Source organism: Silurus meridionalis, chromosome 3 (genome assembly GCF_014805685.1).
Source record: "Silurus meridionalis isolate SWU-2019-XX chromosome 3, ASM1480568v1, whole genome shotgun sequence".
Taxonomy (NCBI): Eukaryota; Metazoa; Chordata; class Actinopteri; order Siluriformes; family Siluridae; genus Silurus; species Silurus meridionalis.
The window spans coordinates 1,506,081-1,519,744 of record NC_060886.1 but is presented as its reverse complement, the minus strand read 5'-3'; the positions used below and the strand labels follow the sequence as shown (position 1 = coordinate 1,519,744).

General features: G+C 38.9%; 1 protein-coding gene across 1 annotated transcript; it reads left to right on the top strand.

Annotated features, from left to right (window-relative positions):
* Positions 1-1,433: 1,433 nt before the first annotated feature.
* On the top strand, positions 1,434-4,113 carry LOC124383318 (CD209 antigen-like protein E). The gene is made up of 5 exons (XM_046845858.1): positions 1,434-1,616; positions 1,723-1,974; positions 2,244-2,383; positions 3,685-3,791; positions 3,923-4,113. Exons 1-5 carry the CDS (start codon positions 1,469-1,471, stop codon positions 4,050-4,052), a joined length of 777 nt encoding a protein of 258 aa, XP_046701814.1. The 5' UTR covers positions 1,434-1,468; the 3' UTR covers positions 4,053-4,113.
* Positions 4,114-13,664: the final 9,551 nt, after the last annotated feature.

Below are 13,664 nucleotides of genomic sequence, written 5' to 3'. Positions count from 1 at the left end.
AATAATCCATATCTTTTTCTCTCTCTCTGTCTTCTCTCTCTCTCTGTCAGTTTAAACATGCTCCAGAGGTACCAGTGACCACTGTTCCTGCCCCTTTCCTCTCCTTGGATCCTCCCACTTCGTTTTCTGCCTTTGGATGGTGTTCTCTTTGATTGGAGGTGACTCTGTGCAGCTGGGGATGTTTCTCACCTACGGCCGTGATGAAATTACGATGTAACACAGGAGCTTTGAGGAAGACTTAAAGTTAACAGTCTGCTACACTGACTCAGGACAACAGTTTGTATTTGATCATCACTGCACATCAGCATGGTTTAGCTGTAGTAAATGGACATTCAGTGCCACCCAGATGAGGATGGATTTCCTCTTGAGGCTGGTTCCTCCCAAGGTTTCTTCCTAATGCCATCTCAGGGAATTTTCGTTGCCATAGTCACCACCAGCATGTTCATTAGGGACAAATTTACACTTATAAAGAACAACCTTATTAATTCTTGCTTATCACATTATCTGTGTAAAGCTGCTTTGAGACAATTTCCATTGTTAAAAGTGCAATACAAATAATAATGTATTGATTTTGTCTGGGTTATTAGAACCACAGTGATATACATTAAAAGATTTTCACCTCCCCTTAACCATCAGGGGCAAACAGTTGATAAGAATAAAGAGACAATTACTCACTTCAGCCTTGGTTAGAAAGAGCAGCTGATCGCTGTGAGGAACGTGTCAAGGTCACAGGCAGGTGAAGTTGTCTTGTAATTTGTGCCTGGATGCCCTGCCACATGCACCGAGTGTCTCCCATGTCCTGGAAGTGGCCATGGATTCTCTTTGCTTGTGTGGGCTTTGCATCTCTGATGGTTTGGGACAGTTTGGCCCTTGCTGTTTTTAAGGCTGTCTCTGCTCTAAAGGCGGAGTCTCTAGCTTTTAGTAGTGCAGGCACCTTTACGATCATATGGGGCTTCTGATTGTATTGTGAGTTCATAAATGTAAATAGTGGTGCAGTACAATAGGAATACAAGCACTGAATTTCAATAATACACCAGTAAAGTAGAAATTCATAAATAAAAAGTTTAAGTGTATAAAAAATCAAGGTATAATTACTGGTCTGAGGCAGTTTATAGTGGATGCTATAAAGTACTTCCGTCTGTATGCTGCTCTCGGAAAAAAAAAAGATCATCTTTATAATTAATGTATATGCAAACCAATAGAAGTGTCTACTGATACTGAAGAATGAAGTCACACTTATGGGCCAGTAAACACAGTGCTTCTGTACAAGGTTAGAATGTTTAAGGTGTAAATGTACCACAGGATCACACTTAAATTTCCTGTCGTGAGAAGAGTTTTTTTTTACAACAAACTTTATATCTGAGCTGGAGGCTGCAGTGGGGAGTGTAAAGAGCTTTATATTAAACAGATTGTAGTTATATTACAGGGAACGACAGCATTGCTGTAGCTCAAGTGTCTTTAGAAAGAAATGAGTCAATCAGTTTATGGAAACTCAGGATTCTTAGCAGAGAGAAGGTCGGCTGATCTAAAGAATGGCACAATATCATATGAAGAGATCTACATGAATGAAGATGCAACAAAAATGCAAATGACCACAAGAAAAAAAATGACTTCAGGTACTTTCACGCTCACATTTACACATATACAATTTGACTTGATGCAACTCAAAATACTACTTTATCTTGTGTAGATATTACATACAGTAAAAATAACTTTCTTTAGACCCAAACAGCTCAGGATACAGATGTTACAAACTGGCTGTGTATTATCTGATGATGCTGGTGGTTCTCTTGCTTGTTGCCATCGTGATACTGTGGTTCAAGCTGACAAAAGAGAAAGACCAGTTACAGACCAGTTACAACAACCTGGCTGCTGAGGAGGAACAGTTAAAGACCAATTGCAAAAGTGTTAATGAAGAAAGAGACCAGCAGCAGAGGAAAACAGATGAACTCCAGAAAAAGCTTTCTGAACTCAGTATGTGATTATTTGTTCCGAATATTCAGTATAATTAAGTAATTAACGCACAAATTCATTCACATTGTCCCTTCCTGGATTCTGCAGATGCTTCATAAGAGTTTATGACATCACCCTATAAGTTTATTTCTTTTACATAAAATACCATTTGTTATAGAATTAAAGTTGCTGTTTAGGATATGATGAAATGCAGTGAATATTAATAGCAGGGGTGCAGTTTGCAGTGTTGTTCTTAAAGTGCTCATGATTTTAATCTGTGCTCTGTACAGAGAAAGACTTAAACACACCAGGATGGAGATTCGTCAGTTTTTACTACATCTCTACTGAGAAGAAGAACTGGAGTGAGAGCAGACAGGACTGCAAGGGAAAAGGTGCAGACCTGATGATCATAAACAACAAAAAGAAACAGGTCATATAAAAAAAACAAATGTTTATATTTTTTCTACTTTCTTTTATAATGTTGCATGTCTTTTTTTTCGACAATAATAATCATATTATCATGTACATTATTACAATTATCATAACTCAGCTAGAACGACAAATTTCACAACAAAACAGGTCAAAATCATTTTATACATTTTGATCCCCAATGTATAAAACAGATGTGGCAGTCCCAAAGAATAATAGAAAAACTTCCCAATATGGCATAAAGGAGAAACCTTTAAAGGAACCAGACTCATCTTGATCAAACCAGAACAGAACAGTCATGAGTCATTTCTCACTCACAACAAAGCACTCTAAAATTAAACACTGCCAAATGTGCTAAAAGAACCTTCAGTAAAAGCATTATGCCCATTTATGTGTTGATTTGTTTTCAGTTTAAATGCAGGTATGTAATGAACTGAAAGCTATTCAGAGAAGATCATCCAAACATTCAAGTTTACCAAAACATCTGATACCCAGGAACTTTCATGGTCTCCCCTTTTATCTAACAAAAGTTATTAAAGGCTTCAGTAAACAAACTGAAACTAGACTTATATACTTAGACTGTACCTGAGTCCCAGACACTAATCACAGTGAACTTGCATGTGTTGATAGAATGAGGCTCAGTGGACCATGAAGAAATATCTTTGCTTATGTACTGTGGCAGGAGATCATTCATTCAGTAATTTTTCTCATAGATGCAAAATAGTGTATATAAGATAGGAGTAATGTGGTAATTTCTCCTTGTTTTTATAAGACCTCATCTGCTGGATTGTTGAGTAACTGGAGCTTGTTTATGCATCTACTAAAGCATCCAACCAGTACGGCATTACAGTAGTCCAACCAAGAAGCAATACATCCTGATTAAATAAAGTAATACTCAGTAATGTTTTAGCTAAATAGTTTAAATCTATATCTGATTTTCCTCTGAAGATGCTTTGTGATGTGGTCCACTGATAAAAGAGATCATAAAAGATCGTTTGGAACACAGTTACATTTGTTCCAGTGAACATAATAAACTTAGCTAACTAACCTGATGAATGATTGCATATTTAATTTGAAATAAATGGTCAATTTTATTTACATTAACAACCAGAGATTTTTTTTAATTGCATTGTTTCTTGATTCATAAAATAGACCACATAAAATATTTTCCTCTGCCAACCTCCAGTTCATGCTGGACATTTTTGAATTAGCACTTTCCCCTGTACTCATCTTTAATACTGGCGGCTTATTCTAAAATGAGTGAATTTACTAGAATGTCTAATCGATTGTTATTCCTCACAGGAATTGGTTGTTGGGTGGAAAATAAGTGAAGGTGCTTGGATTGGTGCCAGTGACAGAGACACTGAGGGAGTCTGGAAATGGGTAGACGGTTCTGCGCTCAAAAATAAGTAAGAATGAATTTGATCAGTGGTTGCTCTTAAGTGAATTTCACATTTCAGAGGCCACCATGTGTAAAACTACATTAAATAAAACCATACTACCAACAAAAATAAATTGTAGACCAATTCTCTTCTTTCAGGTTCTTTTATGGAGGTGAGCCTGACAATTTGGGGGATGAGGACTGTGTTGTGTCTGACCATGTGGCTTGGCATGATGTTTCCTGTGGAAAGCAGTATGCTTGGATCTGTGAGAGGAAGATTAACATCTGAAATGTTGCATATGAGTGAAAATCACAAACTGATTTAGGATTATATTATTATAGAAATTATAGAGACACTATTATATTATATTATATTATTAAGAGACACTATATATATATATATATATATATATATATATATATATATATATATATATATATATATATATATATATAATTATAATAATGATTATTATTATTATTATTATTATTATTATTATTATTATTATTATTGTGATTAGTGGTAAGAGTAGCGAGCAGGTTGAGTAGAGCCTGGAGAGGTGGAGGTACACGCTGGAGAGAAGGGGAATGAAAGTTGTAAAAAAGTAGGAGTAAGACAGTGTACATGTGTGTGAGAGGTGGAGAAGGTGGAGGAGTTCAGGTACCTGGGGTCAGCAGTGCAAAGTAATGGAGAGTGTGTTAGAGCAGTAAAGAAAAGAGTGCAGGCAGGGTGGAGTGGGTGGAGAAGAGTGATAGCAGGAGTGATTTGTGATAGAAGAGTATCTGTGAGAGTGAAAGGGAAAGTTTATAGGACTGTGGTGAGACCTGAGATGTTGTGTGGATTAGAGACAGTGGCATTGAGTAAAAGACAGGAGGTGGCGCTGGAGGTAGCAGAGCTGAAGATGCATTTTGTGTAGAATTTGTGTTTGGGCTCAATGTATGAATTTGTTAAGAGTCTAGAAACGAAATAAACGTTAGCTATCAGTGAATGAGTTTTGTGGTACAATTTATTTTTATCAAAAAAATAATATTTCTAGGAGAGTTCAACACTAAAAATGTTATTGTTAGGAAAACCCTTCTAGTATGTTCTAGTCACCTGCAAAATTCCTTTAACATGATTCTTTTAATCCATAAAATCAATCCACTTCCAGCTTTATGAATACTGTATAATGTATACATGTAATAAATCCTACACTGTAAAAAATAAACCGTATAATTTAAGTTAAAAAAAAAACGGCGGTAGGAACGTTATTCATTTTACAGGATTGCACCCATTGTACTGTATATTTTTAAAGATTAAATTTTTTTTTTATGGTTTATAACTGTCTAATCAATGTTTATGTTGTTATAAAATGCAGTTTATACCTGTCAAAATACAGGGTTTACATTGTAATAATTACGGTTCATAACTATCTTTTTTACAGTTTAGAACTGTTTAATTTAGTTCTCTTAAAACTGTTTATTTTGTATTAATTACAGATAAACCTATAATTGTTTCACAAAGCAGATAGGAAACTATTTAAACTAAGGAAAAAACATTAGATATTTAAATGCTGTTGAACTATTTTTTATTATAAATAACCACAGTGAATTCAAAGCATCATTTAAATGACACTAGCTGGGAGCTAGAAGAGATAGAAGTTACATTTCTCAACATTCAGATTTCATCTTTTAGAAACTATTAAGAGTACTTTCGATCTAATTAAACACAAACCTAAATCAAATCATCAAAACTCATCAAAATCTATTAATAGACTTGGACATCAGTGTGGTCCCATGTATTTTTTTTTATTAAAGACTGGCAGGCATTTAAAACAACAATGATGTATTTTTCTGTTCACGTGTTTTAACAGAAGTGTACAGTGGCTTAAGATCAGATTAAGATCATTCATTTAAAAATTTAGACTCAGAATTGAAAACCTAGAAGAAGGCACAAGTGCTTACAGAACATAGTATATTGTTACTACTAAACACGTGGTTACAACTCAAGTCATTAACATTTCAATGTTTATAAAGTTTAAACTCGGAAACCATTTGCAAAGACCTTTACAAAGTCTCTCGCCACTCATGATCAGAAAGGGCAGAGATTAAGGTGAAGGCTCTTGGGTTCACTGGGAGTCGCTCTTTGTTCTTCTTTTGTGCCCTTTTCGTGATTGATGATGAAAAAACACCTTGAAAAGAAAGAAAAAACATTGAACCTCTGTAAATATTAAGTGAACCTCCTCTCCGAGGTGTCTTTACATCCCTTTGCAGGAATTCAAGCCCTGACGCCAGTTCAGTAGGGTCAGTGTTGGAGGTAACGCGTTACAAGTAACGTGCGTTACGTAATAATATTACTTTTCTGGAGTAACGAGTAAAGTAGTGCGTTACTTTATAAATTTACACATTAATATCTGAGTTACTTTTTAAAAAAAGTAATGCGAGTTACTTTTCAGTTAAATTATTTTGTATAAAAAAAACTTAATACTGAATTAAAATGAACGTAGTCACGTAGAATTGCGCACTCATACGTGCGAGCCGTGGGAACAGAAGCTGGTCAGAAGCAGAGATGGCAAACCAGAGCATTACATCACTGTGATGGAAGTGTTCTTATTATTTTGAAATAGTCGAGGAAAAGGATAACCCAGCCATTGGGGGCACAAGCCAGTGCACTCTTAGTGCCGGTCCCAAGCCCGGGTAAATGGGGAGGGTTGCGTTAGGAAGGGCATCCAGCGTAAAACATGTGCCAAATCAAATATGCGGATCACAAAGGAGAATTTCATACCGGATCAGTCGAGGCCCGGGTTAACAACGACCGCCACAGGTATCGTTAGCCGACAGTGTACCGGTGGAAATTGGGCTACTGTTGGCCGAAGGAGGAGAAGGAGAGGAGGAAGATGTCTACAGAGACGGCAGGAAAAGGAGCAGTGTAGGAGAGTAGAGGTTCAGGTTGGTACTTTAAATGTTGGTACTATGACGGGTAAAGGGAGAGAGATAGCTGATATGATGGAGAGGAGAAAGGTAGATATGCTGTGTGTTCAGGAGACCAAGTGGAAAGGGAGTAAGGCCAGGAACATTGGAGGTGGATTTAAACTGTTTTATCATGGTGTGGATGGGAAGAGAAATGGTGTAGGGGTGATTCTGAAGGAAGAGTACAGTAAGAGTGTAGTGGAGGTGAAGAGAGTTTCTGATAGGGTGATGATCGTGAAGGTGGAAGTTGAAGGGATGATGATAAATGTCATCAGTGCCTATGCTCCACAAGTTGGCTGTGAGATGGAGGAAAAGGAAAGATTCTGGAGTGAATTAGATGAAGTGGTAGATGGTGTACCTAGGAAAGAACGATTGGTGATTGGGGCAGACTTTAATGGGCATGTAGGTGAAGGAACAGAGGTGATGAGGAGGTGATGGGTAGGTATGGTTTTAAGGAGAGGAATGTGGAAGGGCAGATGGTGGTAGATTTTGCTAAAAGGATGGAAATGGCAGTGGTGAACACGTATTTTAAGAAGAAGGAGGATCATAGGGTGACGTATAGGAGTGGAGGAAGGTGCACACAGGTGGACTATGTGCTATGCAGGAGATGCAACCTGAAGGAGATTGGAGACTGTAAGGTGTTGGCGGGGACAGTGTAGCTAGACAGCATCGGATGGTGGTCTGTAGGATGGTTTTGGAGGCGAAGAAGAAGAGGAGGAATGTAAGGATTGAAAGAAGAATAAGATGGTGGAAACTGAAGGAGGAAGAGTGTAGTGTGAGGTTCAGGGAAGAGGTCAGACAGGGGCTCGGTGGTGGTGAAGAGGTGCCGGATGATTGGGGAACTACTGCAGGAGTGATGAGGAGGCAGCTAGAAAAGTACTTGGTGTGACATCTGGAAATAGAAAGCAAGACAAGGAGACGTGGTGGTGGAATGAGGAAGTGCAGGAGAGCATTAGGGAAAGAGGTTGGCAAAACAGAAGTGGGATCGACAGAGTGATGAGAAAAGTAGGCAGGAGTACAAGGAGATGCGGCAGCAGGTAAAAGGGATGTGGTGAAAGCCAAGGAAAAGGCATATGAGGAGCTGTATAAGAGGTTGGACACTAAGGAAGGAGAAAAGGAGTTATACCGATTGGCCAGGCAGAGGGACCGAGCTGGGAAGGATGTACTGCAAGTTAGAGCAATAAAGGATGGAGAGGAAATGTGTTGACTAGTGAGGAGAGTGTGTTGAGAAGGTGGAGGAGTATTTTGAGCAGCTGATGAATGAGGAAAATCACAGAGAGAAGGTTGGAGGATGTGGAGTTGGTGAAGCAGGATGTAGATAGGATTAGTAAGGAGGAAGTGAGAGCAGCGATTAAGAGGATGAAGAATGGAAAGTCGGTTGGACCAGATGACATACCGGTAGAGGCGTGAGATGTTTAGGAGAGATGGCAGTGGAGTTTTTAACCAGATTGTTTAACAGGATTCTGGAAGGGAGAGGATGCCTGAGGAATGGAGAAGGAGTGTGCTGGTACCGATCTTTAAGCATAAGGAGATGTGCAGACCTGCAGTAACTACAGGGGAATTAAGTTGATCAGTCACACCATGAAGTTATGGGAAAGAGTAGTGGAAGCCAGGCTGAGAGAAGAGGTGACCATCTGTGAGCAACAGTATGGTTTCATGCCGAGGAAGAGCACCACAGATGCCTTATTTGCTTTGAGGATGTTGATGGAGAAGTATAGAGAAGGACAGAAGGAATTGCATTGTGTATTTGTGGATTTAGAAAGCGTCGACAGAGTGCCAAGAGAGGAGTTGTGGTATTGTATGAGGAAGTCAGGTGTGTCAGAGAAGTATGTAAGGGTGGTGCAGGACATGTATGAGGACAGTGTAACGGCAGTGAAGTGTGCAGTAGGTACGACAGACTGGTTCAGAGTGAAGGTTGGACTGCATCAAGGATCGGCCCTGAGCCCTTTCCTGTTTGCAGTGGTGATGGACAGGTTGACGGACGAGGTCAGACAGGAGTCTCCTGGACTATGATGTTTGCAGATGATATTGTGATTTGTGGTGAGAGTAGAGAGCAGGTTGAGAAGAGCCTGGAGAGGTGGAGATATGCGCTGGAGAGAAGGGAATGAAAGTCAGTAGGAGTAAGACAGAGTACATGTGTGTGAATGAGAGGGAGGGCAGTGGAGTGATGCGGTTGCAGGGAGAAGAGGTGGAGAAGGTGGAGGAGTTCAGGTACATGTGCAGAGAAGGGACATGAATTATATTGGTAGAAGAATGCTGAAGATGGAGCCACCAGGTAGGAGGAAAAGAGGAAGGCCAAGGAGGAGGTTCATGGATGTGGTGAGGGAAGACATGCAGGTAGTTGGTGTGAAAGAGGCAGATGTAGAGGACAAGGTGGTATGAAGATGGATGATCCGCTGTGGCGACCCCTAATGGGAGCAGCCAAAGAAGAAGAAGAAGAAGAAGTCGAGGAAAAGGATAATGCAACAAGGATATATGCAACATTATGCAATGTTGCATATATGGAAATGGAGACAGGAATATAGAAAACATTTGCCGACTTTCCACCACTGCAGCTCTATGGACTGCTCAGAATAAAAGTTTTCCGTGGGAGACACATGTACGATGCCATCACAGCGGAGATAGAGAGCAAATTAACAGCTCATTTGCTCTTTGTGGGAAGATAAACTGCCACGGTCACTGATAATAGCGTGAACTTTGTAAAAGCGTTCAGAATGTTTCAAGCTGATGATGAAGCAGAGAATGATGTAGATGAGGACGAGGTCATATTTACGGAATTGCACGATGTTTTATGAGATGAAAGCGAAAGGTATGTTCTCCCTCCACATCACCGGTGTGCAGCCCACACATGTCTTTTGCTCTAATATAATAACAATAACAATAAGGACACATAATAATCCATTTTCTTCTCTTCCTGTCATCGCTCTCTCTCTCTCTCTCTCTCTCTCTCTCTCTCTTGGTCTCTCTCTCTCTCCCTCATTCGAGTTAAACATGATCCTGAGGTTCCAGTGACCACTGTTCCTGCTCCTCTCCTCTCCTTGGATCTTCCCACTTCATCCCAGCCTGCCTCTGGATGGCATTCTCTTCGATTGGAGGCCACTCTGTGCCGCTCTGGGTATCCAAGAAATTACGAAGTAAGAACAGGAACTCTGAGGATTTGGATTTGGACTGTAGTTAATGTTAACAGTCTGCTACACCGACTCAGGTTTCTCATCACAATCACAGCACCTCAACATCAATTATCTGTTATAAATGGACATTCGGTGCAACCCAGATGAGGATGAGGTTCCCTCTTGAGTCTGGTTCCTCTCAAGGATTTTTCATTATGACATCTCGGGGAGTTTTTCCTTCACCACAGTCGCCACCGGTTTGTTCATCAGGGACAAACTTACACTTATAAAGAACATCTTCACTTTTAATCACCACAATATCTGTGTAAAGAGACAATTTACACTTTGAGACAATGTTCATTGTTAAAAGTGGAATACAAATAAACAATTTAATTTAAATTGAATAACAAATGTGGAAAAAGTGAAGTGCTGTGAATACTTTTTATATGCACTGTATGTTGGCATGCAGGTCATCCACAATGTTCCACTCGTCTCCATATTTCTAAAAAGCATGTAGATTGGTCATTTATAGAATGATGGTGTAATGAATATAAAAAATGTTAAAACAATCGGCATGGGAAACATCTTTTTGGCCCAGGGGTCATCTTTATGACATTTTCTGCTGCCATCCTTCCCTTATTGCCATATGGTAAAGGAGACTTTATTGCTCTTTAACAAAATTGGTTCTTTGTCAGCTTGGGGGATTTATTCTTTATTTGAAGATGAAGGTCAGGAATGCAAGATGAGAAAGAAAGAAATCCATAGCACACAATCTTAGTTTCTTATTGTGTGTGTGTGTTGAAGTGTGCATGTGTGTTCCAGTGTGTATCGGTAATATGTCTGTAGTTTTTGTTTTGTAAAAACATTTTTATAGCTGGGATATCAACATATACCCCTAAGGCAAACTTCGTACCCTAGCTGTGTAAAGCCTCCTGTAGCTCAAACTGCTGAAGAAGTTCATGCTGTTAATAATCAACGGGTCACGACTGTTTTGGCAGCACAAGGGGGCCAACACCATATTAGTCTGGTGGTTATAATGTTATGCCTGATCCTTTCTAATGTGCAAGCAGGGTAAAAGAACCTGAATAAGAAACCTTGATAGGTGCTAGAATCATCTGGGTATCACCAGGTAGTATCACTACGAGTCAGTTCTGATCCACAACTCTAAAACCAGTGCACTAAATCCAAAGGATCCTTAGTAAATGCAAGAGGGCCCTTTAATGAGTGCATTAGTTTTTACGTTTTATGCCTAAAGTAGCCAAATCAATTTCACATGAGGGCTATTCAGATGAGACCATCTACAGCAATCTCATGGCAGTCCTTAAGTTGTCCCCATGGTGCCATTCTCAGCAGCAGTGAGTGCACAAGACTTTAATCAGGAGTAGAGCTTCAAGAAGGATCAGTATGGTCTGAAGGGCTGAAGGAGTCAGTATCACAAGCATCTCATTACCCCTTTGTGATGACGTGGTCCTTTTTTTTAAAAGATATACAAGTAAAAATTAATTCAATTGATGTCCATTGACTTTCCTCAATTTTCTGTACAAAGCTTGTGTCTGTCACCTGGATTTGCTGAAACATACATACTGCATGTCATCAACAGAACAGTGGAAGATAATATCATGCATATAAATAATTGTACAGAGAGAAAGCATGTGTAAAGGAAACAGCAATGGGCCTTGAAAACGGCTTTGTGGAACACCATCATTAACTTTTAATGTCAAAGTAAATGTGGCAATGTACATTTATAGACTTATCTAACTAACTCTAAACTCTTAGTAATGCAAACTCTTAGATAACTACATTTATTTGATTGGGATTTCACCTAAATTATCAGTGAAAAAAATCTAAGCTAAATGGTGTTTTCTTTAAGTATAATAATAATTAGGAAGCTGTTTTTCTCATGTGTTAGTGAGAATAATGGCTTTAAACAGTGTGGTCTAGTGCTACACCATTAACCAGAGCACCTTACATTTATTTTATTCATACAGCTGAGCAACTATGGGTTAAAGGGCTTTGCTCAGTGGTGGCATTTCGGGGCTGGGATTTGAACTCTTAACTACATAGAAGAATTAAAGGACTACATAGAAGAATTTACTGTTTGGACCCTCCAATTCATACTGGACAACATGTTGAATCTGATTTCTACTGCACAAATATCTAACATTGGAGTCTATTTCTGAAAGTGGTAAGTTATCTATTATTATCTTGAATTATATATTACATTCAATTTATGTTTATTTGTATTGCACTTTTAACAATAAACATTGTCTCAAAGTGGCTTTACACAGATAATGTGGTGATAAAAATTTATAAAATGTTTTTTATAAGTGTAAGTTTATCAATAATAAGGGAGCCGGTGTGTTGAAGGAAAAAACTCCCTGAGATTGCGTAAGGATTATTATTATTACAGATAAACGATGTTGCGGGGTACAGTGATGATGATCAGAAGCGAACTGTAGTCCTGAGTCAATGTAGCAGTCTGTTGACATTAACTACAGTCCAATCCATCCTCAAAGCTCCCATTCTTACTCTGGAATTTCATGGAACCCCAGGGCATTGATAAAAACCTCTCCAGCTGCACAGAGTCCAATTGAAGAGAACATCATCCAGAGGCAGGCCTGGGCAAAGTGGGCAGATCCCAGGAGAGAAGAGAAACAGGAACAGTGATTACAGGTACCTCAGGAGCATTTTGAACTTGACTGAGAGAGAGAGAGAGAGAGAGAGAGAGAGAGAGAGAAATGGTTGACTATAATGTCTAATGTTAATGCGTAATAAATAGGTAGAAATGCTTCGATTGGTGCAAATGAGAGATTTAAGCCAGTGGTTATTCTCAAGTGAATCACACACCTTTAAATGTGCAGACAGTTTAATCCCATGACACTGTCCATGTTCTCCTGCCTACGTATTCTACTTTCCCAGTCACTGTGCTGTTCTCTCTTGTCCCTAAATGCCTTTACATGCCAGTTAGTCTCTTACTTTTTAAAAACTTAATAACAAAACCTCATACAATGCAATGTAACCACCATCATTACTGTCCAGCCAACCAGCAATTGTCAGGATCCGAGGAATTCTGTTAGGTTTTTACCTTTTATTTATTTATTTTATTTTTCCTACCCATGTGTTTTTCTGTTTCCCCACCAGATGTCCCCGTGTCCTCAATAAATTCTAATAGTTCCTACCTGAGTCCTGTTAGAACTGTGGTATTTAAATTCCCTTGTTGGGTCCCTGTGAGGGATAATGATCGATCTCACGTGGTTCTTTAACTTTTTGCCTTTTCACAGATTTCCAGTGTATGTTCTTATTTGTTTTTTTGCCTTGGTTTTTTTGGTAAGACTTTAAATATTTGTATTCTTTTTCCTGAGAGACTTTAAGATTATTTTTCCTGAGTTTCTGAGAAGTTTTTTTCCCTGATGAATTGTGGACTTTCTTCTGCCCTGATTTTGTGTGGGAATTTTTTGGTCCTGATTATTTGTATTTATAATTTTGGTGTTTCTTTGTTTCTTTGACATTTTAAAATAAGCTATTAATTTACCAAACACAGTCTCCCAGCGTTTTGGTGATTTAGTCACTAACTTTAATCTATTGATTCGTGTTCATGGCCACAAATTTCCCTCTTTTCTTCCTGTCACTCAGCACGACTGCAATAGCGCCGGAGGCAGAGGATGATGGGTAATGCTGACAGAAATACCAAAGGTGATCTTTTTCCCCATTTTTATCAGAGAATAAGGCAGAACATATACGGTTGGGGTTGTACTGTATTTAATGTGTGTGTGTCTCTAATCAACACAGTCTCTTTGAATAACCGGGAGAATATATTTACTGTATTTTGACTGGAAGGAACC

What these genes read in the sequence shown, in the direction of transcription:
- LOC124383318 (XM_046845858.1), top strand. Translation starts at nt 1,469, where the DNA reads ATGAGTCAATCAGTTTATGGAAACTCAGGATTCTTAGCAGAGAGAAGG. An exon ending in GAAAAAGCTTTCTGAACTCA is followed by an intron (nt 1,975 to 2,243) that starts GTATGTGATTAT and finishes TGCTCTGTACAG; the next exon opens with AGAAAGACTTAAACACACCA. An exon ending in GGTTCTGCGCTCAAAAATAA is followed by an intron (nt 3,792 to 3,922) that starts GTAAGAATGAAT and finishes CTCTTCTTTCAG; the next exon opens with GTTCTTTTATGGAGGTGAGC.